At 42.9% G+C, this 27635-nt stretch overlaps 1 protein-coding gene across 2 annotated transcripts in view; it reads right to left on the minus strand.

Annotated features, from left to right (window-relative positions):
• Window positions 1–27635, minus strand: part of NSF (N-ethylmaleimide sensitive factor, vesicle fusing ATPase) — a 263374-nt gene that overhangs the window by 23874 nt on the left and 211865 nt on the right. For both annotated transcript variants that reach the window (XM_030220802.1, XM_030220801.1), the window contains exons 13-17: window positions 11656–11751; window positions 9290–9446; window positions 8930–9063; window positions 7784–7850; window positions 7352–7431 (exon numbers count right to left, since the gene is read on the minus strand). In XM_030220802.1, coding sequence (XP_030076662.1) covers window positions 7352–7431; window positions 7784–7850; window positions 8930–9063; window positions 9290–9446; window positions 11656–11751 — 534 coding nt within the window. The remainder of the gene's footprint in view (window positions 1–7351; window positions 7432–7783; window positions 7851–8929; window positions 9064–9289; window positions 9447–11655; window positions 11752–27635) is intronic.

The following is a 27635-nucleotide window of genomic DNA, read 5'->3' on the forward strand; positions in this document are numbered from 1 at the left end:
CTTATACGGTCTGTGCCAGAGCCAGTGGTGGGTGGCAGGGATAGTGCTGGGCAGACTTATACGGTCTGTGCCGGGGTTGGTGGTTGGGAGGCGGGGATAGGGCTGGCCAGACTTATACGGTCTGTGCACTGAAGAGGACAATACAAATAAAAAAAGTAGCACATATGAATTTATCTTCTTGGGCAGACTGGATGGACCGTGCAGGTCTTTTTCTGCCGTCATCTACTATGTTACTATGTTACATTTCTTGGCCAGTAAGGAAATTAAATTTAAAAAAAAATGAAAAGAGGACTTTTTTTTTTAGTGGAGGTGTGTGAAGATTTTGTTGGGACCAAAAAAAACTTTGCAACATCTTTTACAGATTCCTTTGTGATAGTGCCCTGTTTCCCACGAGGCATCACAAGAATCGCATGGGAAGCTGAGAGTCCAATATGATGACCATGACTGGGGGGACTCAAAGCTTAATCAAAGATCTCTGTGGCAATAAATTTACAGGAAAATTGTTTTAAAGTTATATATCAGTGGTATCTGACTCATGCTCATTTACACTGTATGGTATCAGCAACGTCACCGCTTTGCTGGCGTTGCTGTGGCGAGTGGGACATCATTGGTATGTTTGGTAGCCCTGTTGAAAAGTAAAAGCTTTTTGGAAAACAATTCAGCAAAACTTACAACTGGCTAAAGTGAAAATGCCCTGGGACACTGGAATTTATATACTAAATAAACCAGTATCAGATCTTCCTAGGGTCAAGCAGGCTCTGCTACACCATATCATTAATGTGGCCAAGATGACTATAGCACAGACTTGGAAGTCTGAAGCTTCCTCTCCTGTGGTTAAATAAGCCACATTACATTTGTGAAATGGAGCAGAGTGTTAAAGGACCTTAAATAAATGGAAAGAATATGGAGCATATTTTTGCTCAGTTGCCCTTGATGTATCGTTATTGTTTTCATTGGAATACTAGGGATGGGGGAGATAAAAGGTAAAAAAAAATTGTAAATATAGGCGAGGGTCAAATGGCCTCTTTGCGAATCGTATTGAGCAAGTTGCATTTGGGTCTCAGGTTGCAAGAATGTCATTAAGTGTATGCTCTAAAATACATTATTCATGGTACATGTTGATCTGAAAATGGTTTTCTGCTGTTAAGTTACTGTACTCTTATGCATACTAGTGTGTTCTCTGCCACACTAGTTAATAAACACCTCAATGAATCTACTTCAGGAAGCAGGTGAAAGCTTGGCTCTTCAACCAAGCCTTTAACAGAAGAATTAACTACCTTGTTAGTCTCACTCACACACACAAGGATTGACTCGGGCTGCACATACTGCAGCGGGACATGTTTATCCACTCCTACCCTAGCTGAGATAATATTTAACCATCTCTCTGACCTCACGTGCAACTTTCTTCAAATCAATCATCTTACTTTCTAATTCTTCCTACTTTCTTACTCATCTATATGTTACAACTTTGCCTTACCCTTCACTATCAATTATAATGTTCTAGTACATATTGAGGCGTATTTTCAAAGCACTTAGCCTTCCAAAGTTCCATAGGTTTCTATGGAACTTTGGAAGGCTAAGTGCTTTGAAAATATGCCTCATTGTGTTGTCATCGCAAGTAGTATACCATGCCATACTTTCTATTGTTCTTCGAATATTTTTACTGCTCTAATTGCCTCCTGCTCATGTTTGATCTATTCTTACTGTACACCGCCTTGAGTGAATTCCTTCAAAAAGGCGGTAAATAAATCCTAACAAATAAATAAAATGGTTTAACCATTTATTTTTGTCAGAAGGATGCCAGGGTCAACATTAGTTTTATAACCTTATACTCTGACAGTGGCAGCTACCCTGTAGTGATCACAATAAAGAACAAACAGCAAAGGGCAGCGGAAAGAAAATTCCCCAGATTCAGCCTGAAAGAGCCAGTATACCACAATGCTAGAAGGAAATGTGCCTCACTTGTCTTCAGTTCCCGGACCTTTTCTTTTTCAGTAGCATTGTGGCTATTAATGGCCTAATCCCAGCAGGATGGTTGTATACAGTATCTTTCAACCTGTGAACTGGTTGTCAGCCTTTCCATAGGACGCAGCAGGGAAGCAGAGGTGGCAGTGTTGTGTGTATGATAGTAAGAGTGCCCCCTCCCAAATCCTAGTGAGACTCTGCATGTAGATGAAGCAGACTCCAGATTTATGGGCTACTGCTGTCCAGTTCTCAGAAAAGTCCTTTTCTTTGCCTAGGCTCCCTGCCATGCTGTCCTTTTTAGGTTTTTTTTTCCCCCTTCACTTCCAATTCTAACACTAACTATTACTAAACACAAGAACCCTTTACAGAAAACAATAATTAAGGAGCTATTGTATTTTTTTTAATCTTCCATTTTGTTTGCCTGTTTTCTATTTTTTAAAGAAGCCAAGGACGAAAAGCAGCAACTTTTCAAGAGGAGATAAAGGGAGCACATTTGGATCTTTGGATTAAAGAACAGGAAAGCACATTTGATGAGAAACTAGAAAGAAAAGGTTTTAAATGATTAAGAATAACAGTGAAATTAAGAACTGACATTACTGTATTTAAGAAATGTTTTAACACATTATAATGTAGTAGATTTTATTTTATTTATTTGGATTTTGCTCACACCTTTTCAGTAGTAGTTCAAGGCGAGTTACATGCAAGTACATTGGGTATTTCCATGTTCCTGGAGGACTCACAATCTAATTTTGTACCTGAGGCGATGGAGGGTTAAGCAACGTGCACAAGCAGCAGCAGTGGGATTTGAACCAGCCACCTCTGGATGTCAAGACCAAAGTTCTAACCACTAGACCACTCTTCCACTCCACTTCTAGATGACAACTTCAAATCATGTCCTCTAGTTTAACCATTTCCCTGTCCCTGGAGAAGGTCTATTTGTATATTAATACCTTGCAGAACAGAACAGAAGCACAATTGCAAGATGTTGGCACAATGAGCAGAGAGGAAAGAAAGGGAGAATATATGTAAACCAAGGATTTAGACTCTCCTTTTCTCCATGGCACTATTGCCTGCATGGGGTGGTGTCTTTACTCAGTATAACTGGGACTATTATTGCACCTAAAACAAAAAAAAAGCTAATTTTGTATAGTCTAATTCTGGAGATATAGCCTTAACATATAAACATGCTACCAATCCTACCACACAGGCAGTAAAATAACCAAAGCTGCTAACCTGCAACAGATATATTCTGAAGATGGAAGTTCACCAATCATACATGGGTGATTGTCATCTGACATTAGGCATTTTCTAGGGCTTTCTAGGATGGCTCTGAATCCCCCTTTTGCACATGCACAACAGTTTCCTTGTTCCTACAGCTGAACAGCATGCTTCAGTTTGACGTTTAAGTTAATTAACTCAACTCCAGAAAGGGAAGGAGGAGGTTTTACATTATTTGGTGATATGTTGTCTTCATATGATTATAATCTCTGGAGAGTATTTTGCCTACGATTTCGTACCCTTTACTCTGATGTTTACATCACTGTCAAATTTTAAGCACTTACTCCAAATGATTTAACACAGAAACTGACAACTAATATAATTCATTGTTTCCTGGCAATCTGTTTAATTTTTAGGCATGTAATAAATTGAGATTAGTTTTGGAAATCATCATGGCAGACCAGTCTAAATTTATTAGAAGGGATTAACCAAAAAAAGTGGAGGAGTGGCCTAGTGGTTAGGGTGGTGGACTTTGAACCTGGGGAACTGAGGAACTGAGTTCGATTCCCACTTCAGGCACAGGCAGCTCCTTGTGACTCTGGGCAAGTCACTTAACCCTCCATTGCCCCATGTAAGCCGCATTGAGCCTGCCATGAGTGGGAAAGCGCGGGGTACAAATGTAACAAAAAAAAAAAACAAAACAATTATAATATCAATCAGCCTAGAAAATAAACTATCGGACCTAATATTGCTCTTGAACTTTAAATTGTGAGCTTACAATTTTAAAATTGTTTATAAAAATGTTTTTTTTAAGAATCTGAATTGTTATATTGAGACCATCAGTCACATGACAACCGTAGTATTTGTCTACATTTAACAGACATAAATGGTCAATTTGTTTCAAATCCATCACTTATGCTCAACCACTTTAGATACAAGAAACAAGCTGAGGATTTAGCCCAACATTTTTTTAACCAGAGGATATCTAATTAGAGTTATTAATGAGCTTATTAGAGAGCTTTATATACCATGAGATCTATTGGTCCAATGTCAACTTCAAACATAGGGAAGATAAATCGGTGTGTGTATTATCATTTTCTCATCTTTTCATAGCTATTGCTAAGCTTGTTTATTCTCACTGGAGAACGCTGTCAGCATATTTGATTATAGAATATGCACGGAGACCTAAAATTCGTAACCACCTGGTTTCATGCAACACTTTATAATACAGATACACAGATCTGTAGGAATAAAAGGACCATGTTGGGCTCCAAAGTGGAAACTGAACAAATATATCTCAATGATAGCAGACTTTTTGAAATACAAAGTAACACTACTTGTGATACCTCAAGAATTATTTACATGTTGATGATATGCCCTTGTCTTAAGATTTACATTGGGCACACCAGTAGGAAAATAAGTGTCTGTCTTGCTGAACATTGCAGTTGTGTCAACATGAAGAATTTACAAGCCCCAATTTTTGACTATTGTGTTAATTTTGGACATTCTTTTGAAAGCCTATGATGGGGAACTGTTGAACATGTCTGGGAGGGTGAAAAGCGTGACAACTTTACTAAATTGTTAAATTATTGGGATTATTGGATTCTTCACCTCCAAGCTAGTGCACCTAAAGTTTAAATAAGAAATAAATATTGTCATACTAAGTCAGACCAAAGATCTATCTAGCTCAGTATCCCGCTTCCAACTATGACCAAGCCAGGTCACAAGTATCTGGCAAAATTTTACCTTGTCCCCAAAAAGATTGTCTCCTCAGCAAGGTATGCCCACCACCCCTTCCTGAACCACTGGTTCTGGGACAGACATGCAGCCATGAGAATCTGCACATCCCCACACTCATGGAGGAGAACCTGGGTGCAATATCAAAAGAATCATATGCGCCCCTGGCCAGATACTTCCCACACTCCAGCTGCTTACTAACCTACTGGCGAAGTTCTGCGGCCTGCTCCTGTGGGAGAGAATCTGTAAGACTTAGTGTACTACATAGCAAAGATTGAAAGTAAAGGCTCATATTGAGTTGGTAGGATTGGATGCGGGCAATAAGCATAGAGGCCTGAAAAGTTTTCCTCCCAAACTAGTCTAGTGTCCGAGCCTTTCTACCTGAGTGAGCTCCTAGTTAATTTGAGGGCAGATTGAACAACCAGAGAGTGGTGAGACAGTTGTGCCCTCTTGAATCTGGGTGCCTTCTGGATACGATACTGCGTATACACCTTCTTAGGCACGATCTGAACTAAGACAGGAGATTTCCAGTTCTTCATCAGTGCATCTTTAAGGATAGGGTACAATGATACTGTGACCCCTTTCTTAGGAGACGACTCACAGTCCAGAACAGATAACATCTCTGCCCTAGGCTTCTCCTTCGTCTTCAACTTAAATGGGATAGCAGAAGCCATCTCCTTGACGAAACAAGAGAAAGAGAGACCCCACAGGTGGAGGATTTATGTTTCTCAAGCTGAGGAGAGATCAGAAGGTACCTCCCCAAGAAGTAATGATGGTCTTCTTCTGGGTCCCAAAAGCAGTCCCAGTCAGACTACTCACTGCACTCAGACAGGACTGAGTGAGTTTCTATCTGCTTCAGTTCAGTGGAACCATGTCCATGCCCCAAAGAGCACCGAGGTACAGCTCTAAACTCAGACTCTGTGGAAACTTCCTCCCCAGACATCGAGAGCGGTACTGCATGTGTCGATGTTGATACCCTTCAAGGCACTGGCACAGAGGATCTCTCCATAGGAATGGATGGAGCCTCAGGAAGAATCTGGGGCTGATCTGCAGTTGCAGCAGGCGTCCTCAATGCCTAAGCAGATTGCAACTGCAGCATCTGAGCCAGCTCCTCCCTGAGCATGGCTAGGAACCATTCATCAAAGGAAAGCATCAGCAAAGATGGGAGACCTTGGAGGCAACCTTAGAAGGTATTGATGTCGAGCTGGAAGCAGGAACCTGGCTGCTCGGAGGACTTGCGCACCATCACTTCTACCAAAGAGGGTGAGCACTCCTTCTGGTGCTTCTTGGGTATCGGTGATGCTGATGCCCCAGTGTTCCTGGCACTATGCGTCGATGAGAAATGATGCTTATGTTTCTTGGGCTTCCCCCAATGCTCAGCATCGCAGTTCTTTGGTGCTGACGAGGACGTTGCCAAACCCGTATGCGTCCTCGGAGTTGGGTCCAATGCTGACCGGCCCCAGGCCTACTTTCAGAACCTAATGTCGAGAGAGGTGGAGACCTCCTTGAAGCCGGTGCACTCCCAGTGATAGTCAAAGTCTTAGCAGCCATTGAGGTCAATACTTCCAGTGCCTATGTCAATGGATCAGCCTTTGAGGAGCCAAAAAGTCTCTCCTGCTGGACTTGCCATGCCCCCTGTGTTCTCAACTGCATTTGCAAACAGAAAGAACAAGAGTTAGGCTCATGGTCAGGCCAAAGGCATGCAACAATAGTGTGGGTCCGTCACAGAAAATACCTGATTAAACTGGGTGCACCTTTTGAAGCCACAGGGGGGGGGGGGGGGGGGTCTTCTTGGACATTGAGAAAAGAATCACAGCCAAATTAAACTCCTCAATTGTGAACAGTAAAAAGGGGGCCTGAGAATGGTGCCTCAGCCTAAGTGGGCCTAGCAACTCACGAAAAAGGAAACAAAACCCGAAGAACCGAAAACACTACCAAAATAAAAGGGTAACCAAAATAAAGAGGAAGGAAAAATAATCATGAAAGACACAAAAATACCCACACAGGAAGGTACTGAGAATCAGAGAAAAAAAACGCACTGAGAGGAGAACAGGATCACACATCCTCCCTGCTCTGCGGAAAACGAAGACTGAAGGACTCCAAAGGCGTTAAGACAACAGCGTATGTGCAGTGGGACACTGCTAGAAACTTCTACATTAACCTTACTAGTCAGTGTTTGCACTGGTCATCTGATGGAGCCATCACCCAACTTTGAGAACACAACTGGCCTGCCTGTCCTCAAGAGGGAAAAAAACCTAAAACATTCTTTTCTCCCCTTTTAATGACTATATTAGACTTAAGTTAGAGATAAATATAACCTCAAATAAATTTTATTTTATCTGATGTAGGCAGGGGCATGGCAGAATTAGGCAGCTGGAATAAAATGTGTTTCTGTCATACTGTCACTTCTTTGTTGTCAGTCAACTCTTACCTGAGGCGGTGCCTTTTTCAGCAGCACGAGAAGTGCCTGTAACACCAGATTAGAAAAACGAGGTCCGATGGGAACATAATCTAGGAAACAAGAATCACTTTGTCTTTCACTGCGTCATAGCTCATGTGCAGCATTAAGAAGGAATAGTTTCAAACACAGCAGGAGCCCAAAGCACCCTACAAATGCTTTCAAACTTTGGGAGATGCAGTTCTACACAGTATGCTTTTTTATTATGTTATTTTAAGTGATGTACAACGTTGTGTCTGTATGTTGTTGGAGATTTTATGTGTATATTTATGAATGTGATATGCTGTACACCGCCTAGAATATAAGATATAGTGTTATATAAACTGTGGTATGTATAAATAAAAAAAATTAATGCAGTTTGAAAGTTTATGCTTGATGATCTTCCTTTTGTGTCATTCAACTCACCTAAAAGTCGCTCAATGTCATCCACCACAACACAGCTGAGTTGGGATTTGTAAGCATCATCAAAGATCTAGAGAACAGTAAGGAGTAAGAGTCAGAAAACAAATGGACAACGACCACGTACTTTTGACAGACTGCTGGCCAGTCCAGGCAATGCTGGTTAATTTCACATAAAACGAAGGTGGAAATCTGATTAGAAACCAGTTCAATAACAGAGTTAGGAAAATAGATGGATCAGAGATTTATAAAAGAACATACACACGGACACACAAAGAGAAAGTGTATAAGGGGAGAACTACATATATACAAAGTAAGAGACAGACAAGAAACTAGAAAACAGAAAGAGACGCATATATATGCTTATGTGTTAAGGGGGTAATATTCAGCCCATGAAGATGGAGAAATTAGGTCTTACCTGATAATTTTCTTTCCGTTAGTCCTTCCCACTATTCTAGAACCTGTGGGATAGTTGCTATGACTTTCCTTAGGTCTACCTTAACAATGGTTTATGGACTTTTCCTCCAGTAATTTGTCCAACAGTTGTTTTTTTTTTTTTATCCAGCTACATTAACTGCTTTTACCACTTGCACCAACAATAATTTCCAGAGCTTACCTATACATTGAGTAAAAAAATATTTTCTCCTATTTGTTTTAAATGTGCTACAATGTAACTCATGGTGTGTTCCCTAGACTTCGTACGTTTTGAAAGGATAACCGATTTGCATTTGCCTGCTCCTCTTTCAAATAGCCCACGCATTTGCATCCTTTAGATGAATTTTCAAAAAAAGAGAAGCTACCCAAGCTGTTCCTCTTTGAAAATTAGCAAATGCAAATTATGTATATAAAAAGTGCCCTGTACTCTGTACCTGCTATTTGTGTATGTGGCTGAGGACAAAAAGAATACATACCTTAGAAAACCTCATCCATAGGCATGTCCATTTTACAAACAGATGCAGCTATGGAACTTGTATGTAGATCTAGCTATATTTGAAGAGTAGGCCATAGTACCCGGGTAAATGCCTTTGAAAATTGTCTTTCATGCAGAGGACAGACAGAGATAAAGAAACAGGGATGACAGGCACAGACAACAGTTACAGAAATGACAAGCATACATATGCACACGCTGCCCAAAAGAGCAAGCCAAGCTACCTTCTTGATAGCCTGACACTTGGCTGTTTCTGAAAACCCTATCATCTTTTCAGGAGAACAGATCTTGATGAAAGGGAAGTTGGATTCCTCAGAAATCTTCGCTGCCAGGGCAGTCTTGCCACTATGTGGGGGACCTGAACAAATGGAATGAAATGATACAAGTCAGAAGCTCTGAATACACACCACATTTCAGCCGTCCTTTCTAGTGCTACTTATCACGTTCCAGGCCTTTGCATTTTACTTTTAGTGTTCAGACCAGCTTATTAATACATTCAGCCATCCAGAAACAGGACATATGCCACAGGATGTTAGTGCGGGATAAAGATCTGAGCACCACTCCTAGCCACTCCTTCCTCTTACCCTCTAAGAGAACACTGACAAGTGGTGTGCGGTCACTGTTTTTGGTCTGCTGTACCAGCAATTCTCCGTCATCCAGGACTCGAGTCACGGGGTCGCCCCACTTGATGATGCCATTCATGATGTAACAAGCATAGTCCTCCTGATTGGTACCAAATGCCTGTGAGGACAGAAAGCAAACGTGTGAAATCTAGTGAAATCCTGATTCATGCCAGAACTCTGCTTCTTTATCTCTTCATATCAAGTGACATTAAGAACATGAGCATTTAAAAGAGAATTATACGAAGCCATATCTACTTATTAGCACTTGCTGTTTTAATTAAAAGCAAGAGTTACCTGGCAGTACTATGAATCCTGCTTTAGTTTAAAATTTGTATATATCAGGTTGTAGGGGGAAGTACCTTGTCCCTTTAATAACCTATGACAGTACTATTAGATGCTCTTAGCTTTGGTTCCTTTGGGAAGAAAGCAGGATAGAAACTTAAGACTTAGGGGTCCTTTTACTAAGGCGCGCTAACGGATTTGGCGTGCGCTAAATGTTAAGATACCCAGAGGAAAATAATGGGCAGCTTAGTATTTAGCGCACGCTAATCATCTGTGCGCGCTAAATCCATTAGCATGCCTTAGTAAAAGGACCCCTTAGTTTTACCTACATTCTTTTGAAGTGAGAATTACAGTGCAGAACAGTGTTATTAAAAGGCCCCTCGATTGCAGGACCTTACAGAACACCACACTACCAGCTGGAGGGTGCTCTAAAAGGAAAGCTGACTCTTATGACATCAATATCCTGGAAACCTACCTATTCAAAACAATGTCTCTTGAGTCAAGGTGAGAATTTAGTAGTAGTGAAGGAAGACCAATACAATTTCAACTCAAGGGTAAATTGTATTGGTCCTCCCCTACGCTGTCTATTAAAATGTTCTATTATGTATTGGGTTAACACTGTAAGTAGTATACTATGCCAAACTTTGTATTGTTGTTTGAATATTTTTACTGCTGTCATTGTCTATTGCTTATGTTTGATTTATTCTTACTATACACCACCTTGAGTGAATTATTTCAAAATGGCGGTAAATAAATCCTAATGAATAAATAAATTTAGAATGTACAGGTCTATGTATTTACAGATACTAATTTATTGTAGCGGACTTAAATGGGTTCAGTTACTATTGTAATGTAAATCTATTAACTGATATGGATACACTCTTGTATTCCACAGCTACCTTCAGTTCAGTGCGGTTAACATACAGTAGAGAGTTCGGACAATATCTGAAGAATCAAACATCAATCCTGAAATAAATTCAACGTTCTAAAGTCTTGCTACTATATAGTATCATTCTATCCAGCTACAAAATACTTGTTAAAAGATATGTTTTTTTAATTTTGTATAAAAACCATATAATCTGAAATTATTTGCCTTCTGACCAGAAGAGAATTCCATATTTGTGCCTCCAGATACTGCAAAGTAGTTTAAAAAAACTGCTTTGAATGCAATTCTCTGGGGCTAGGAAATTGCAACAAAAAAAGGATTTCATTGTTGTTAATTTCTAGAAAATGACTAATTGAATTTACTGTAATTTGCATAAAACTATGTATTGGAAACTGCAGAACATAAAAGACTTGTTACAATTCGGGCTGTACCGAATATTTGTATTTGATTCAATTCAGCCCCAAATACATTATTTGTATTCGGCCGAACAGTGCTTTAAATTCAAATATGAATTTACTGGGGCTGTATTGTGCTAAGTCCTACTGAAATAAACACTTGATCTCTGATTTCACGTTGCATCTTTTTATTTATGTTAAAGCTCAATACCGTTATTCATAATCGGTATTCGTATTTGTTTGAATAGTAAAATATGATATTTGGTACAGTTCGTTACAATTAATATTATTATTATAAGCAAGCTAATATCTAAACACTGTGGTCAGAAGTTTGTTTTTGTTTTTTTATTAATGATGGCCATGGCACTTAAGAATGTATATTTAATGCTGCTATCCAGAGAGCGTTTGGTGTTGAACTTGCGTGCAGAACAGCATTTTTGCTATCCTAAAATTATTCAGATAATGGACTGAAATCATCGCTATCTGGATAATTTAAAGGAATGCCCATACATTGCCACAGCAATATCCAGATGGAGACAGGTGCAGTCTGTAATGATTTTCAATGGCACTATCAAGGTTAATGCCTCTGAAAACCCACCCAGCGGCACTTTTCCAGATATCAGGCGCTGCTATCTAGGTAAGTGCTTTTCAATATCAGCAAGTTGATTTTTATGTACAAAGTTCTGGTGGTATCAGACTGAATGCTCTGATGAAACAGGCATCATTCCTCTGTCTTTATACACACATGTAGTGGATTCACTCACGGGTTTAATATCGTTTTCCAAAGAAGCAAAGAAGTCTCCTCTTGTGACTTGCAGTCGCTCTGCCTTCTCCATGTCCACCTCTACTGTGTTACTGGCCTGAGAAAGAACAACAATTAGAGTCAGACAATCTGCCCAGTTATTCCCACTCATACTTCTAAGGATACATCCCAGCTGTCTATCATAGAAGTGTGACCACTTGTAGGATGTTCTCTTTTACAAAATGTTATTTCCTTCCAAAACAGTATCTTCAATTCTCCGTAAGAAGCTGGCGACCTGCATCCCCATCAGGTAGTAAAATCAAGGCAGACTATGAGAGCTAGCTGTAACCACGCTCACCTTCCTTCTCTGTAGTCCAGACACAGGGCCAGTCACTGCCCTAAGCAACATCTTATCTCTCTGCAAATGAAGTCACAAGCCTGGAATTCAACACTATCAATTTCTCACTAAGAAAACAATGACTAGGGCTTCTGTTAAAGTCCTTATGTACCTCCAGGTGCGGATGACCTTTAGCTTAGTTCATGCGAACAAGCAGAGCTGCTGCAGGCCTACACTGCTTCATAAAGACACAAAGGTTCAAATGAAAAAAATGGAGGAATCTCTTAACAAGTCAAATATGGTCAGAAAGGGTCAGGACCCTATATATGACCAATCATCCCAATTTTACTTGGTAGTTGGTGGTATGAAGGGGAATTTGTTTTGGGGTGGGGGCCCTTAGTCCCTGTCCCCTCCCCCCCATCTTCCCAAGCTCAGTTTATTCACCCAAATTCAGAATACGTCACTGTACAATGACACTGACCCTAAGGCATCATTTCACAATTAATACTCAAATGAGGCAGTCAGCAAACATGAGCATATTAGCTAAACTGACCTTCCTGCTGTTCTTCTAATTCCTGCTTCCAGTATCCGCCTGCTCAATACTAACAGAAAATATAGATTGCATAGTCCTTTTAAACAAAAATAAATCTGTAAAAACATTTATTCTATATAGGTTACTTTGTGTTACATGAGACAAACTACTGTGAAAAATACTGAAAAGGAAGCAGGTTTTTCGTATGGAAATTTACGCTTCAAAGCCCTATTGTGATGAGAGGCTTTGCGTCTCACTGCAGTCCTCTCTTGTGTGTCTAGAGGCACAGTGAGAAAGAGGAACCTTGGCTTTGATACTGTGGCTAAGGGCAATACTATAGCACTGAAAAGATCGACCTCTAAATCCCTTGGCATTGTTTCTCGATACTATGGACAGTTTGTGGTGCTTCTGACCCAGTGTCTAATGACTCCAGCTGTTTAAGGAGATAAGGACAGGTTCATAGATCCGAGTTGTGGTTAAAAGGCTTAACTAGGTTTAAAATAGCTACAGACAAAAAGTGAACTTCTTGCCAACTGAACAGGTCAGAAGGTCTGACAATACCCTAGGAAAATTACTGCTTGAAAATGAACTTGGGAAACTGAAACAGGCCTGTATTAAAGGCCACTTGCCAAAACTCAAATCTCTTTCCAGATATAAATGTTTTAGGTATGCAATGGGCACTGTATGGAAAATAGTAGACAACTTTTCAAGGCCAAAATCTGCTTAACAACACTATGCTCAGTTAGGTGTTTACCTACCTACATCTGTACACAAACCAAGCAAATCAAATTTACAGTACAGTTTGCCCAACCAGGACAACTCCTTACTAAAGCCAGTATCAATAGTCACGGAAATATCCCGTATCTCTGCATTACTGTGGCTTATGGCTTATAAGACTTATCACCTTAATACAGTTTATTTCTTGATATACCGCTAATCATAAGAAACATCTAGGCAGTTTACAATTTCTTCAGAAGAGGTGCTGTGAGAAGACTTCCAGAGAGGGAGAGAACTTCATTGGTAAGAATTTTGACTTTATTTAAGTTACTCTGCTCACTTAACAAAGGAGTTTAAGGAATAGGTTTTTTTTTAGCATGTAAAGTCTGTGTTACTTATTTATTTATTTATTTATTGCATTTGTACCCCACATTATCCCACCTTTTTGCAGGCTCAATGTGGCTTACAGGATGTGAATTTGGTATGATCGTTACATAGAGTTGGGTACAATTGGTAGTGAGTTGTAATAAAAGAGGAATTAATTAGAAGGTAATGGGTAAGGTCATGTCGAAGTGTTTTAGAGCGTTTGGGTGATGTACGGAGTAGTATGATTCATCAGGATTGTTTTGTAGGCTATGTTGAGGGGAAGGGTCTTCAAAGGTTTGTAGTTTGATTCATTAAGGATTATTTTTGTAGGCTTTGTTGAAGAGAAATGTCTTCAAAGTTTTGCGAAAGTTGGTTAAGTTGTCCGTGGTTTACAGGGTGTTGGGTAGTGCGTTCCATAGCTGTGTGCTTTTGTACGCAAAGGTAGTAGCGTATGCCTGTTTGTATTTGGTTCCTTTACAACTGGGGAGGTTCAAGTTGAGAAACTTACGGGCTGATCTTCTGGCATTTCTGGGTGGTAAGTCTATTAGGTTCAGCATGTAGATTGGGGCCTCTGCGTGAATGATTTTGTATACGGTCGTGCAGATCTTGAACTCAATTCGTTCCTTGAGCGGGAGCCAGTGTAGTTTCTCTCTTAGGTGTTTTGCACTTTCGTATTTGGGTTTTCCAAAAATAAGACGGGCTGCGGTGTTCTGGGCTGTTTGGAGTTTCTTAATGGTCTGTTCTTTACATCCTACATACAGAGCATTGCAATAGTCCAGGTGACTTATCACTAGTGATTGTACCAGGGTGCGGAAGACGTATCTAGGGAAAAAAGGTTTTATTCTTTTGAGTTTCCACATTGAGTAGAACATTTTTTTCGTTGTGTTCTTCACATGGGTATCGAGTGTGAGGTTTCGATCAATAGTGACTCCCAGAATTTTCAGATTTTCTGAGATAGGAAGTGTGCAGTAAGGTGTGGTTATGGTAGGATAATTGCTTGTGTTGTATTGGGATGTGAGGACCAGACATTGAGTTTTTTCTGCGTTCAGTTTTAACTTGAATGAGTCCGCCCAAGAGTGCATGATGTGGAGGCTCTGATTGATTTCGTTGGTTATTTCGTTTAGGTTATTTTTGAACGGGATGTAGATCGTCACGTCGTCCGCATATATATAGGGGTTTAGATTCTGATTTGCTAGTAGTTTGGCCAGTGGTGTCATCATCAGGTTGAAAATAGTTGGCGAGAGGGGAGATCCCTGAGGAACTCCACACTCCGGCGTCCAGGTTGGTGATCTGTCATTGTTCGTTACAACTTGGTAGGACCTGGTGGTGAGGAAGCCTTTGATCCAGTTGAGAACTGGGCCTCCGATTCCAAAATATTCTAATAAGTGTAGTAATATTTCGTGGTCTACCATGTCGAAGGCACTAGACATGTCGAATTGTAGTACGAGTATATTTTTGCCGGTTGCAATTGTTTTTTTGAATGAGTTCATTGCAGACACAAGTACAGTTTCAGTGCTGTGGTTTGATCTGAATCCTGATTGAGACTCATGTAGAATTGAGTGTTTTGTTAGGTATTCCGTGAGTTGTTTCGTTACTATGCCCTCCATCAGTTTTGTTATGAGCGGGATGGAGGCGACTGGTCGGTAATTTGTTAAGTCCATTGTGCTTTTCTTGGCGTCTTTTGGCAATGGTGTGAGAAGGATATTTCCTTTGTCCTTAGGAAAGAGACCATTTAGGAGTCTGTAATTCAGTTGGTTCATGAGGTCTATTTTGAATTGTTTGGGGGCAGCTTTTAGTAAGCTGATCGGGCAGATGTCAAGCTTGCATTGAGATTTGGCGTATTTTCCAAGCCAGTGTGTTTCATCCATTGTAATCAGGTCAAAGTTGGTCCATGATCTGTCCGCTGGATATTCCCCATGTTTCGGGTCTAGGCATTCAAGGATGCTTGTATATTCAGTGGTAGTGATTGGAATCATGTGTCGAAGCTTTATGATTTTCTCTTTGAAATATTTTGCTAGGTTAGTAGCCGATGGGGCTTCTATGCTATTTGAGGTGACCAGTGTAGTGTCTAGGAGATTGTTTACAAGTGAGAAGAGTTTGTGCGTGTCCTTGTAATTTGGTCCTATTATAGTTCTGTAGTGCATTCTTTTGGCTTGTCTGATTTTGTATTTGTATTTCCTTTGCGTCTGTTTCCATTCACTGAGCGTGTATTCGTCTTGTTTTTTTCTCCAGGCTCTTTCTCGTCTTCTAACCTGTGTTTTTAGTTCTTTCAACTCTTCGTTGAACCAAGGGATTGAACTTTTCCTATGTGAGGTCCTAATTTGGAGTGGTGCTATTTTGTCTAGCACTGTTCTGCATCTTTCGTCCCACTCCTGCAGAAATTGGGGAGAGTCTGTAGTTGTTGTCCATTCGTCGGTGTATATTTGTTGCCAGAATTTCAACGGATCTATCTTGCCTCTTTAGTGTATGTTCTTTTTCTGTTTTTGTTGTATTGCTTTTGTTTTCCAGAGGAGCGATGTGTTTGCCTTGTAATGGTCTGACCATGGTATGGCTGTCCAGTTGTGTCTTTTATTCTGATGGTCTCTTCTGGTGAAAGTTTGTGGGTTATGATGTCTAATGTATGTCCTTTCTTGTGGGTGGGTTGCATATTAGGCCAGTGGAAATCCCAAAGTTGAAGGAATTCCTTGCATTCGTGTACGTTATTTATGTTATATTTTCCAGATGAAGGTTGATGTCTCCCACTATAAGAATATTTTGGTGAGACAGGCAGGAGTTTGATATGAAGTCCATGAAGTGTGCCTGGGCGATTTGCCATTTGGCTGGAGGTCTGTAAAATAGGATTATATTTAGTTGGTCGTGCAGGTTAGGGTTGTTGATCCTGACTGAGGCTATTTCGAGTTGGGGAAGTTCCATAGGCAGGCATCTAAAAGGGACCATTTTAAAGTTGCCATAGTATCAGTATAAACCACAGCTAATAGTCACAGGAAACCTCAGTTTAGACTTTAATCCCTTCCAACCCCAAATCTTGCCCACCCCTGGCATGATCTCTGATTTATAAGCCCTTGAACCAAGTAGGAGGCTACAAATTTAATTAGGCCAGAAATTAGCTCTTAGAAATACAGTCTACTTAGATCCATAGAGGGAAACCTACTAACAACATAAAAAATAATAATAAAACTAAATATTAGCATACCAAGCATGTAATTAGCAATCTTAGGGGATTTAAGTTTACATATTCCTACTCCATTCCCAACTTAATTAAGAAATCACCAATAATAAGATGCAGGAAGCAGTCCAGCAGCAGGATGGGGGCTATCCAGTCTTTTGCACGGAGTGTCACGTGTTTGATTATCTCCCAGTTGGTAAGAAGTCATAAGCATGTACTTGGTGCAAAGAGCTCCTAGCATGGAACGGGTCCAATCTCTGGTGGTTAGAGTAGCTGACTTGGAGGAGCTGAGGAGCTTTGGTCTTTACCGAGGAAGGTGTGGGGGAGATACCAGTAAAGAGCAAAAGGGGGAAAAGTATTTAAAACTTACACAGCAATCAAAACAACAAAAGGAAGGGTTGGAAAATAACAACCAATGGTGTTCCAGCATGGCATTCATAAGAAAGTTATAAAATGTCCAGAAGTCCAATTATTCTAAAAATTTGGATAAGTCTTGACCCAATGTATAAGACGTGTGAACAAGGGTCAAGATTTGTTCACATATACATTGGGTCTTGTCTACATTTTTAGAAGTATTGGACTTCTGGACATTTTTATAACATGATTGCCATCCTGAAACACCATTGGTTGTTATATTCCACCCCTTCCATTTCTGGGGGAGATACCAGTGTATTCAATGCTGATAAGTCAGAGAAACTGAATTAAATCTCTGCAATCCTGAAAGATGTAATGGGCAATTTAACAAATTCAAGAACAGCAAATCGCCTGTACCGGATGGTATACACCCCAGAGTACTGATAGAACTTAAAAATGAGCTTGCAGAGCTATTGCTAGTAATATGTAATTTATCTTTAAAATCAAGCATGGAACCAGAAGATTGGAGGGTGGCCAATTTAACACCAATTCTTAGGTGATCTGGGATTACAGACCAGTGAGCCTGATGTCGGTGCCAGGCAAAATGGTAGAGACTATTAAAAGAACAAACTTACAGAGCAAATACAAAGGCATGGATTTAATCAAGGGAAATCTTGCCTCACCAATCTACTATATTTTTTTGAAGGGGTAAATAAACATGTGGATAAAGGTAAGCAGGTTGATATTGTGTATCTAGATTTTCAAAAAGCATTTGACAAAGTACCTCATGAACGACTCCTGAAGAAATTTTCATGGGATAGGAGGTAATGTCCTACTGTGGATTAAGAACTGGATAAAAGATAAAAAACAGTAGGGTTAAATAGTCAGTATTCTCAATGGAGAAGATCGTAGGGTTCCCCAGAGGTCTGTGCTGGGACCGCTGCTTTTTAACCTATTTATAAATAATCCACAGATAGGAATTAAATCTGCTGATGACACAAAGTTATTCAAAGTTGTTAAATCGCAGAAGGACTGTGAAAAATTGCAAGAGGACCTTACGAGTCTGGGCAGATGACATGCACGTGCAAAGTGATGCATGTGGGAAAGAGGTACTCAAATTATAGCTACATAATGCAAGGCTCCACATTAGGAGGGGCATAATCGAACGGGCACCTAAGTTTTCCTGAGGGCATCCTTGCAGGACGTCCCCGCGAAGGGGCGGGGAAACCTGTATTATCGAAACAGGATGGGTGGCCATCTTTTGTTTCGATAATACGGTCGGGGGGCGCCCAAATCTCAACATTGAGGTCGTCCCTAGAGATGGTCATCCCTGATTTTCGGCGATAATGGAAACCGAAGACGCCCATCTCAGAAATGACCAAATCCAAGCCATTTGGTCGTGGGAGGAGCCAGCATTCGTAGTGCACTGGTCCCCCTCACATGCCAGGACACCAACAGGGCACCCTAGGGGGCACTGCAGTGGACTACAAAAAAATCTCCCAGGTGCATAGTTCCCTTACCTTGGGTGCTGAGCCCCCAAACCCCACCAAAACCCACTCCCCACAACTGTACACCACTACCATAGCCCTTAGGGATGAAGGGGGACACCTAGATTTGGGTACAGTGGGTTTGTGGTGGGTTTTGGAGGGCTCACATTTACCACCACAAGTTTAACAGGCAGTGGGGGATGGGCCTGGGTCTGCCTGCCTGAAGTGCACTGCAGTACCCACTAAAATTGCTCCAGGGACCTGCACACTGCTGTCATGGAGCTGGGTATGATATTTGAGGCTGGCATAGAGGCTGGAAAAATATTTAAAAAAAATTTTTTAGGGTGGGAGGGGGATAGTGACCACTGGGGGAGTAGGCGGAGGTCATCACCGATTTCCTCCAGTGGTCATCTGGTCATTTAGGGCACATTTTTGTGGCTTGGTTGTAAAAAAAAAAAAAAAGGACCAAGTAAAGTCAGCCAAGTGTTCGTCAGGGACGACCTTCTTTTTTCCATTATCAGTCGAGGACGCCCATGTGTTGGGCACGTCCCTTCGCTACGCCTCAGACATGCCCCCGTGAACTTTGGTTGTCCCCGCGACGGAAAGCAGTTGAGGACGCCCAAAATCGGCTTTCGATTATGCCGATTTGGGTGACCCTGGGAGAAGGACGCCCATCTCCCGATTTGTGTCGAAAGATGGGTGCCCTTCTCTTTCGAAAATAAGCCTGTAGGTGTCATTATTGATGATACGTTAAAACCCTCTACTCAGTGTGCAGCAGCGGTTAAGAAAGCAAATAGATCATTGGGAATTATTAGGAAAGGAATGGAAAACAAAAATGAGAATGTTTTAATTTCTTTGTATTGCTCCACGGTGAAACTGCAATTCTGGTCATCGCATCTCAAAAAGATATAGCTGAATTGGAAAATGTACAGAAAAGGGCGACGAAAATAATGAAGGGGATGGGACGACTTACCTATAAGGAAAGGCTAAAGCGGCTAGGGCTCTTCAGCTTGGAGAAGAGATGACTGAGGGGCGATATGATAGAGGTCTATAAGAATCTGAGTGGAGTGGAATGGGTAGACCTGAATCGCTTGTTTACCGTTTCCAAAAATACCAGGACTAAGAGGCACACAAAAAAGCTACTAAGTAGTAAACTTAAAACAAACTGGACAAAATGTGTGTAATTAACTCTGGAATACGTTGCCAGAGAATAGGGTAAAAGCAGTCAGCTTAGCTGGGTATAAAAAAAGGTTTGGATAATTTCCTAAAAGAAAAATTAATAAGCCATTATTAAGATGGACTTGGGAAAATCCACTGCTTATTTCTAGGATGAGCAGCATAAAACCTGTTTTACTCTTTTGGGATCTTCCCATGTGCTTGTGAACTGGATTGGCACTGTTGGCAACAGAATTCTGGGCTTGATGGACCTTTGGTCTGTCCTAGTATGGTAACACTTATGTTCTTACCCTCTCATAGACTTTACTAAAGTTTAAAATAGGTTAAATAAAATAGAACTATAAAGGACAGAAATTAAAGCTTGATAGATCGAAACCGGGAACAAGATGGCTGCTGAGCTAACATGCTAACAGGCAGCGTTTCCACAGCTCTCTTACTATACCTTTACAGATGCCAAAGCGACGAGGCAAGTCAGCTTCCCGGGCCCCAGAGCGAACGGTTTCTTCCTCTCAAGATATTGGGTCTTTTTTGCAGATGGCTGCAGTACCACCTTCTACAGTGTTCGGAGAGTCGGGAGCTAGCCCGCTGATACGCGCTAGTGCAGATGGAAGCACAGCGGCGTCTCCTGGGCTAGAGCTTACGCTCAGCCCTGACACACGGGAACCGCCCCCTCAGCCGTTGGGCTACAGCACTCCATCGGAGACGCCCCCGAATCGATCCCCAGATAGCGGTGAGATTGATCAGAGTCGGGAGGCGGAACAACGAGCGTTTGGAGCGCAGGGTGCCTTGATGGAGACACCGATACCAACAACAAGTTCGGTGGGGAGTGCTGCTGGCTTGAAAACGGACTTACTTCTACAGAAAGAGGTATCACTACTGCTTTTTTCTTTTCAAATGCTTAAACCAGCTGAGGTAACTATGGACTCTTTGTGGACTCTGATAGCAGATTTAGGAAAATCAATTACCCCAAAGATAAATACATTAAACCAGGAAATAAAAAAACATGAGGAAAAAATAAAGAACTTGGACTTAAAAGTTGGGGAATTGCAGCAGATAAAGGAGAAAAATGATTCGGATATGAAAGTAGTTCAAGCACAGCAGGAGCTCATGATTAAGGATTTGACTTCATTAAGAAGAAAGACTGAATTCCTTGAAAACACTGTTAGAAGTAATAATTTACGTTTGTTAAATTTTCCCAAACAAATTACTAAATCCCCTAGGGAAATGTGGAAGAAATACTTAATGGAAATTCTTGGGGTAAAAGAGGAATTGATTCCCCCTTTTACATATGTGTATTATCTTCCCATTAAAGAAGATTCTGATAAAAAAAAAGAACAAGATCAATTGATGAATGTTACTGCATTACTTGAATCTTCAGAGACTGAAAATATAACTCCCACTACGCTAATAGTGACTGTGGCGCTTGCACCAGACAAGCAATGGTTGATGTCTATGTTCTTTAAAAACAAAGATAAAACATTTCTTGGCCAGAAAGTTCAGATGTTTCAGGACATCTCCAGAGAAACACAAAAGCGTCGGAAATCATTTCTTCACAAAAGGGAAGAAGCTGGAAACTACAGGCCGGTAAGCCTCACTTCAATTATTGGAAAGTAATGGAAGCGATGCTGAAGGAAAGGATAGTGAATTTCCTGGAAGAAAATGAGTTGCAAGATCCGAGACAACATGGTTTTAACAAAGGGAAATCATGCCAAACGAATCTCATTGAATTCTTTGATTGGGTGACCGGAGAGTTGAACCGTGGACGTGCTATAGACGTAATCTACTTAGATTTCAGCAAGGCTTTTGACACGGTTCCCCACAGGAGGCTCCTAAATAAACTGGATGGGCTGAAGATAGGACCCAAAGTGGTGAACTGGATTAGGAACCGGTTGACGGACAGGCGCCAGAGGGTGGTGGTGAATGGAGTTCGCTCGGAGGAGGGAAAGGTGAGTAGTGGAGTGCCTCAGGGATCGGTGCTGGGGCCGATTCTGTTCAATATATTTGTGAGTGACATTGCCGAAGGGTTAGAAGGTAAAGTTTGCCTATTTGCGGATGATACTAAGATTTGTAACACAGTGGACACCCCGGAGGGAGTGGAAAACATGAAAAAGGATCTGAAAAAGCTAGAAGAATGGTCTAAGGTTTGGCAATTAAAATTCAATGCAAAGTGATGCACTTAGGGAGTAGAAATCCAAGAGAGGCGTATGTGTTAGGTGGTGAGAGTCTGCTAGGTACGGATGGGGAGAGGGATCTTGGGTTGATAGTATCTGAGGATCTGAAGGCGACTAAACAGTGTGACAAGGCGGTGGCCGTAGCTAGAAGGTTACTAGGCTGTATAGAGAGAGGTGTGACCAGCAGAAGAAAAGAGGTGTTGATGCCCCTGTACAAGTCGTTGGTGAGGCCCCACCTGGAGTATTATGTTCAGTTTTGGAGGCCGTATCTTGCTAAGGATGTAAAAAGAATTGAAGCGGTGCAAAGAAAAGCTACGAGGATGGTATGGGATTTGCGTTACAAGACGTATGAGGAGAGACTTGCGGACCTGAACATGTATACCCTGGAGGAAAGGAGGAACAGGGGTGATATGATACAGACGTTCAAATATTTGAAAGGTATTAATCCGCAAACGAACCTTTTCCGGAGATGGGAAGGCGGTAGAACGAGAGGGCAAGAAATGAGATTGAAGGGGGGCAGACTCAAGAAGAATGTCAGGAAGTATTTTTTCACGGAGAGGGTGGTGGATGCTTGGAATGCCCTCCCGCGGGAGGTGGTGGAGATGAAAACGGTAACGGAATTCAAACATGCGTGGGATAAACATAAAGGAATCCTGTGCAGAAGAAAGGGATCCTCAGGAGCTTAGCCTAGAATGGGTGGCAGAGCTGGTTGGGAGGCGGGGCTAGTGTGGGCAGACATATACGGTCTGTGCTGGGGCTGGTGGTTGGGAGGCGGGACTAGTGCTGGGCAGACTTATACGGTCTGTGCCGGGGCTCGTGGTTGGGCGGCAGGGATAGTGCTGGGCAGACTTATGCGGTCTGTGCCAGAGCTGGTGGTTGGGAGGCGGGGATAGGGCTGGCTAGATTTATACGGTCTGTGCACTGAAGAGGACAGTACAAATTAAAAAAGTAGCACACATGAATTTATCTTCTTGGGCAGACTGGATGGACAGTGCAGGTCTTTTTCTGCCGTCATCTACTATGCTACTATGTTACTATGAAACCAGCAGTAGTTCAGCTGGGAGCAACCTTTTACTTGCAATACCCATGTAAGTGTGTGGTTCGGTACCAGTCAAATAAGTATATATTTTTTGATCCGGCTCAGTTAGTAGCATTTCTTACCTCAAGGCAGAATAGGGGCATTTGAAACATCTTACCCATTGATTGGATTAATCATTGTTAGCTCTATCTTTGATAAAATTACTTCAAACATAATCCATTTCTAAACATCTTGTTCCAAAATATGGACTTGAGCAAGAAATTTCATACTTGTTTTTCTTAGAATTATTTTCTTTAATGATGTTGAAATGTATTGCTTTCCAAACAAGCTTGTGCTTGATTATAAAGTTGTAAAATCTTATAAATAAATAAATAAATAAATAAAAAGAAATTAAAGCTTGATATGTTTTTGGAGAAAAAAATATTAATGGATGACTGGACTCCACAGAAAGCTGCTGACAGGGGACATGTGCTTACTATTGTCATATTTATTATCAGAAAGCAATTTTAAAATTCCAGTGTGTTGATGAACCTACTACATATAATAAAAGGTTGCCACCCTCTAGACTGCAGCACACAGATGCATGAGAAGAGTGATGGTTATCCCCTCAACCCAACAGTGATAGTCTTGTTTGGCTCTGCCACTTTGCTATGCTGCACCGATGGACTTGAGGCAGATTTCCTGACCATTACTTTATATAATAAAGCCATTCCAGGTCAAACCAAGGTCAATCGAAGCCAGCATCCAGTCTTTAATAGTGGCAAGTGTGGGTCACAAGTACCCAGCAGATCCCCAAAAGTAGATCTATTTCTCACAGTTAATTTCCAGGTATGATCACGGCTTTCCCATGTCTACTTGCCTAATAAATTTATGGGCGTTTTCTCCAGGAACTTGTACAAACTTCTTTTGGACCCTGCTACGTTGGCTGCCTTGATCACATGCTCCAGCAACATATTCCATAGCTTAATTATACATCATGTGAAAAAATAATTTTTCTACAATTTGTTTTTAACCAGCTGGCCATTAGTTTCATGTCCTCTTGTTTTTTTTTTTTTTACAATAAATTTTTATTGACATTTGAAATTTGAAAAACAGCAAACTGTTCATAATCAGAGATATACAACATTAAACCTAAAGAAGTCCCATGTGTCCTCCCCCATCCCCATCCCCCCCATGCTCCCCATTATGTAAAACCAGACTTCCATTATAACACCTCTTACCAAGCTACCCCCTACCCTCCCCATCTACTGCATCTTTAATACAATAATCAGTCCAGATGTACCCATTCCTCGGCTGTAGAGTTATATCGCCCCAAACAGCGTTCAGTCAATTTTTCCAGCTCCCCCAACAACTCAAGTTTGAAACGCCAATTTACTAATGTCGGTTCAATGCTCCGCTTCCAGAGGGCAGCAATAAGGTAAAATTATGTATAATCATACCTGATAATTTTCTTTCCATTAATCATAGCTGATCAATCCATAGACTGGTGGGTTGTGTCCATCTACCAGCAGGTGGAGATAGAGAGCAAACTTTTGCCTCCCTATATGTGGTCATGTGCTGCCGGAAACTCCTCAGTATGTCGATATCAAAGCTCCATCCGCAGGACTCAGCACTTAGAGAATTACACCCACGAAGGGACACTCTGCCCAGCTCACCACCGCCGAAACGGGGGAGGGGAATTAACCCAGCTCATCCCCACACAAGTGGGGAGGGGAATCCGTCCAGCTCATCCCCGCGGAGCGGGGGAGGGACACCACACCCGCCGATGCGGGGGGATCTGGCTTATCCTGCAACCGCAACCGCGGGAGGAGCTGACTGACCCTAACACCGCCGAAGCGGGAGGGGTACAAAGCTGCCCTACAGCCGCACGAAGCGGGAGGGAGTGCCGGCAGAATTTAAATCTCAATCCAGCCCCGTAAAACGGAGGGGAGAGGAATGCAGCAGCTCACTGTAACACAAACTCGTCTCAACTCTTGAAGAATCCAAGTGAAGGAAGAACTTGAACACGAAGTCTTTCTGAAGTAACTGAAGACTAAACTTGAACCTGAAATGCAACCAGAATAAAAACAGTACAGATATCTGGGAGGGGCTATGGATTGATCAGCTATGATTAATGGAAAGAAAATTATCAGGTATGATTATACATAATTTTACCTTCCATATCATCAAGCTGATCAATCCATAGACTGGTGGGATGTACCGAAGCAGTACTCACCCAGGGCGGGACATAGAAATCCCTGACCTTAACACTGAAGCTCCAAACCGGGCCTCCGCCCGTGCAGCCACAGTCAAACGGTAATGCTTGGAGAATGTATGAGCCAAAGCCCAAGTTGCCGCCTTGCATATCTCTTCCAAGGAGACGGATCCGGCCTCTGCCATCGAGGCCGTAAGACCAAAGGGGGAGGGATCCTCCATCACCACGGGACCCTGATGTAACAGGCCCTGCTCCACTGGCAGTCGCAGAGGATCGTCGACTGAGAGCCTGATCAAGTCCGCATACCAGGGACGTCTGGGCCAATCCGGACCCACCAGGATTACCCTGCCGGGATGCTTTGCCACCCGGTCTAGCACCCTGCCCAACATGGGCCAGGGCGGGAACACATAGAGGAGCTCTTGTGTCGGCCACTGTTGGAGAAGAGCATCTACTCCCAGGGATCGAGGGTCCCGTCCTCTGCTGAAGAAGCGCAGCACTTGGCAATTGGCCGATGACGCCATCAGATCTAGGCTCGGCTGGCCCCAGCGCTTCGTGATGTCCAAGAACGCCTGAGCAGATAGCTGCCACTCTCCGGGCTCCAAGGTATGGCGACTGAGAAAGTCCGCCTTGACATTCATGACTCCGGCAATGTGGGCCGCTGAAAGCTGCTCCAGGTTCGCTTCCGCCCACTGGCAAAGATTCATAGCCTCCTTGGCTAGAGGGGCGCTCTTGGTACCTCCCTGGCGGTTGACATAAGCCACAGCCGTGGCATTGTCCGACAGGACCCGTACAGTCTTCAACACCAGTACCGGGATGAACTCCAAAAGCGCCAACCGAATGGCTCTGAGTTCCAGGAGGTTGATAGACCACTTTGCTTCTGCAGGAGACCAGAGCCCCTGCGCTGTCCTTCCCAAGCAGTGGGCTCCCCAGCCCGACAAAGAGGCGTCCGTCGTGACGACAATCCACTCTGGGGTCACCAGAGGCATTCCCGCAGACAACTTGTCTGTCTGCATCCACCAGCTCAGCGCCTTGCGCACTGCTGGGTCCAAGGGAAGGCGCACAGCATAATCCTCCGACATCGGAGTCCAGCGCTGCAGCAAAGAGTGTTGAAGTGGTCTCATATGGGCCCTGGCCCAGGGCACTACTTCCATCGTGGCCGTCATAGAGCCCAACAGCTGCACATAGTCCCAAGCCCGAAGAGGAGAGGCTACCAGGAACTGGTCCACCTGAGCCTGAAGTTTGACAATCCAATTGTCTGGCAGGAACACTCTGCCCACTTGGGTGTCGAATCGAACTCCCAGGTACTCCAGGGACTGAGTCGGGCGCAGCTGGCTCTTCTCCCAGTTGATGATCCATCCCAGGGAGCTCAAAGAGCACTACCCGGTCCACAGCTTTGCCGCACTCTGCATAAGAGGGGGCTCGGATCAAACCAGTCGTCCAGATAAGGATGGACTTGTACCCCTTCCTTTCGTAGGAAGGCCGCGATGACCACCATTACTTTGGAAAGGTCCGCGGAGCAGTAGCCAACCCGAATGGGAGGGCTCTGAACTGGAAGTGTCGTCCCAGGACTGCAAAACGCAGAAAGCCGTTGATGAGGAGGCCAGATGGGAATATGCAGGTACGCTTCCTTGATGTCCAAGGAAGCCAAGACTCTCCTGCCTTCACTGCCGCTATCACAGAGCGGAGAGTCTCCATGCGAAAGTGCCGCACTTTCAAGGCCCGATTGACCCTTTGAGGTCGAGGATAGGCCGGACAGGAACCTCCTTTCTTGGTACCACAAAGTAAATGGAGTAACGTCCCTTGCCAAGCTGACTTTCTGGCACAGGAACGACCGCGCCCAGGCGGATCAGATTGTCCAAGGTCTGCTGCACTGCCGCAGCTTTGACCGGAGACTTGCAGGGAGAGAGTACAAACCCGTCTTTTAAGGGTCGGCAGAACTCTAGCTTGTAGCCGTCTCTGATGACTTCCAGCACCCACGCGTCTGAAGTTACTGTGGTCCACTCGCCCAGAAACGAGGACAGCCGTCCTCCAATCTGCACTGGGGCGTGGACCAAGGCCCCGTCATTGGGTACGAGACCCTGGGGGAGGACCGGAGTGAGCACCTCCGGGACGGCGGTCTCTGCAAAAGGAATGCTGCTTGGGGGAGAAATTCCTCTTGAAGGAAGAGGGGGCAGAGGAACCCGACTTGCCCGGGCGGGTAACCGACGGGCTTCCTGCAACCGTCCTCTGGAGGTGCCGGGACGAGTACTAGCCCGAGCCCTGACCTCTGGTAATTTCTTGCCCTTAGACGTGCCGAGATCGGTCACGATTTTGTCCAGCTCGACCCCAAAGAGCAGCTTGCCTTTAAAAGGCAATCTAGCCAGGCGGGATTTAGAGGCGTGGTCAGCAGACCAATGTTTCAGCCAAAGCCACCGCCGCGCAGAGATTGTCTGAGCCATGCCTTTAGCTGAGGCCCTCAAGACA

The sequence above is a fragment of the Microcaecilia unicolor genome, chromosome 12 (genome assembly GCF_901765095.1).
Source record: "Microcaecilia unicolor chromosome 12, aMicUni1.1, whole genome shotgun sequence".
Taxonomy (NCBI): domain Eukaryota; kingdom Metazoa; phylum Chordata; class Amphibia; order Gymnophiona; family Siphonopidae; genus Microcaecilia; species Microcaecilia unicolor.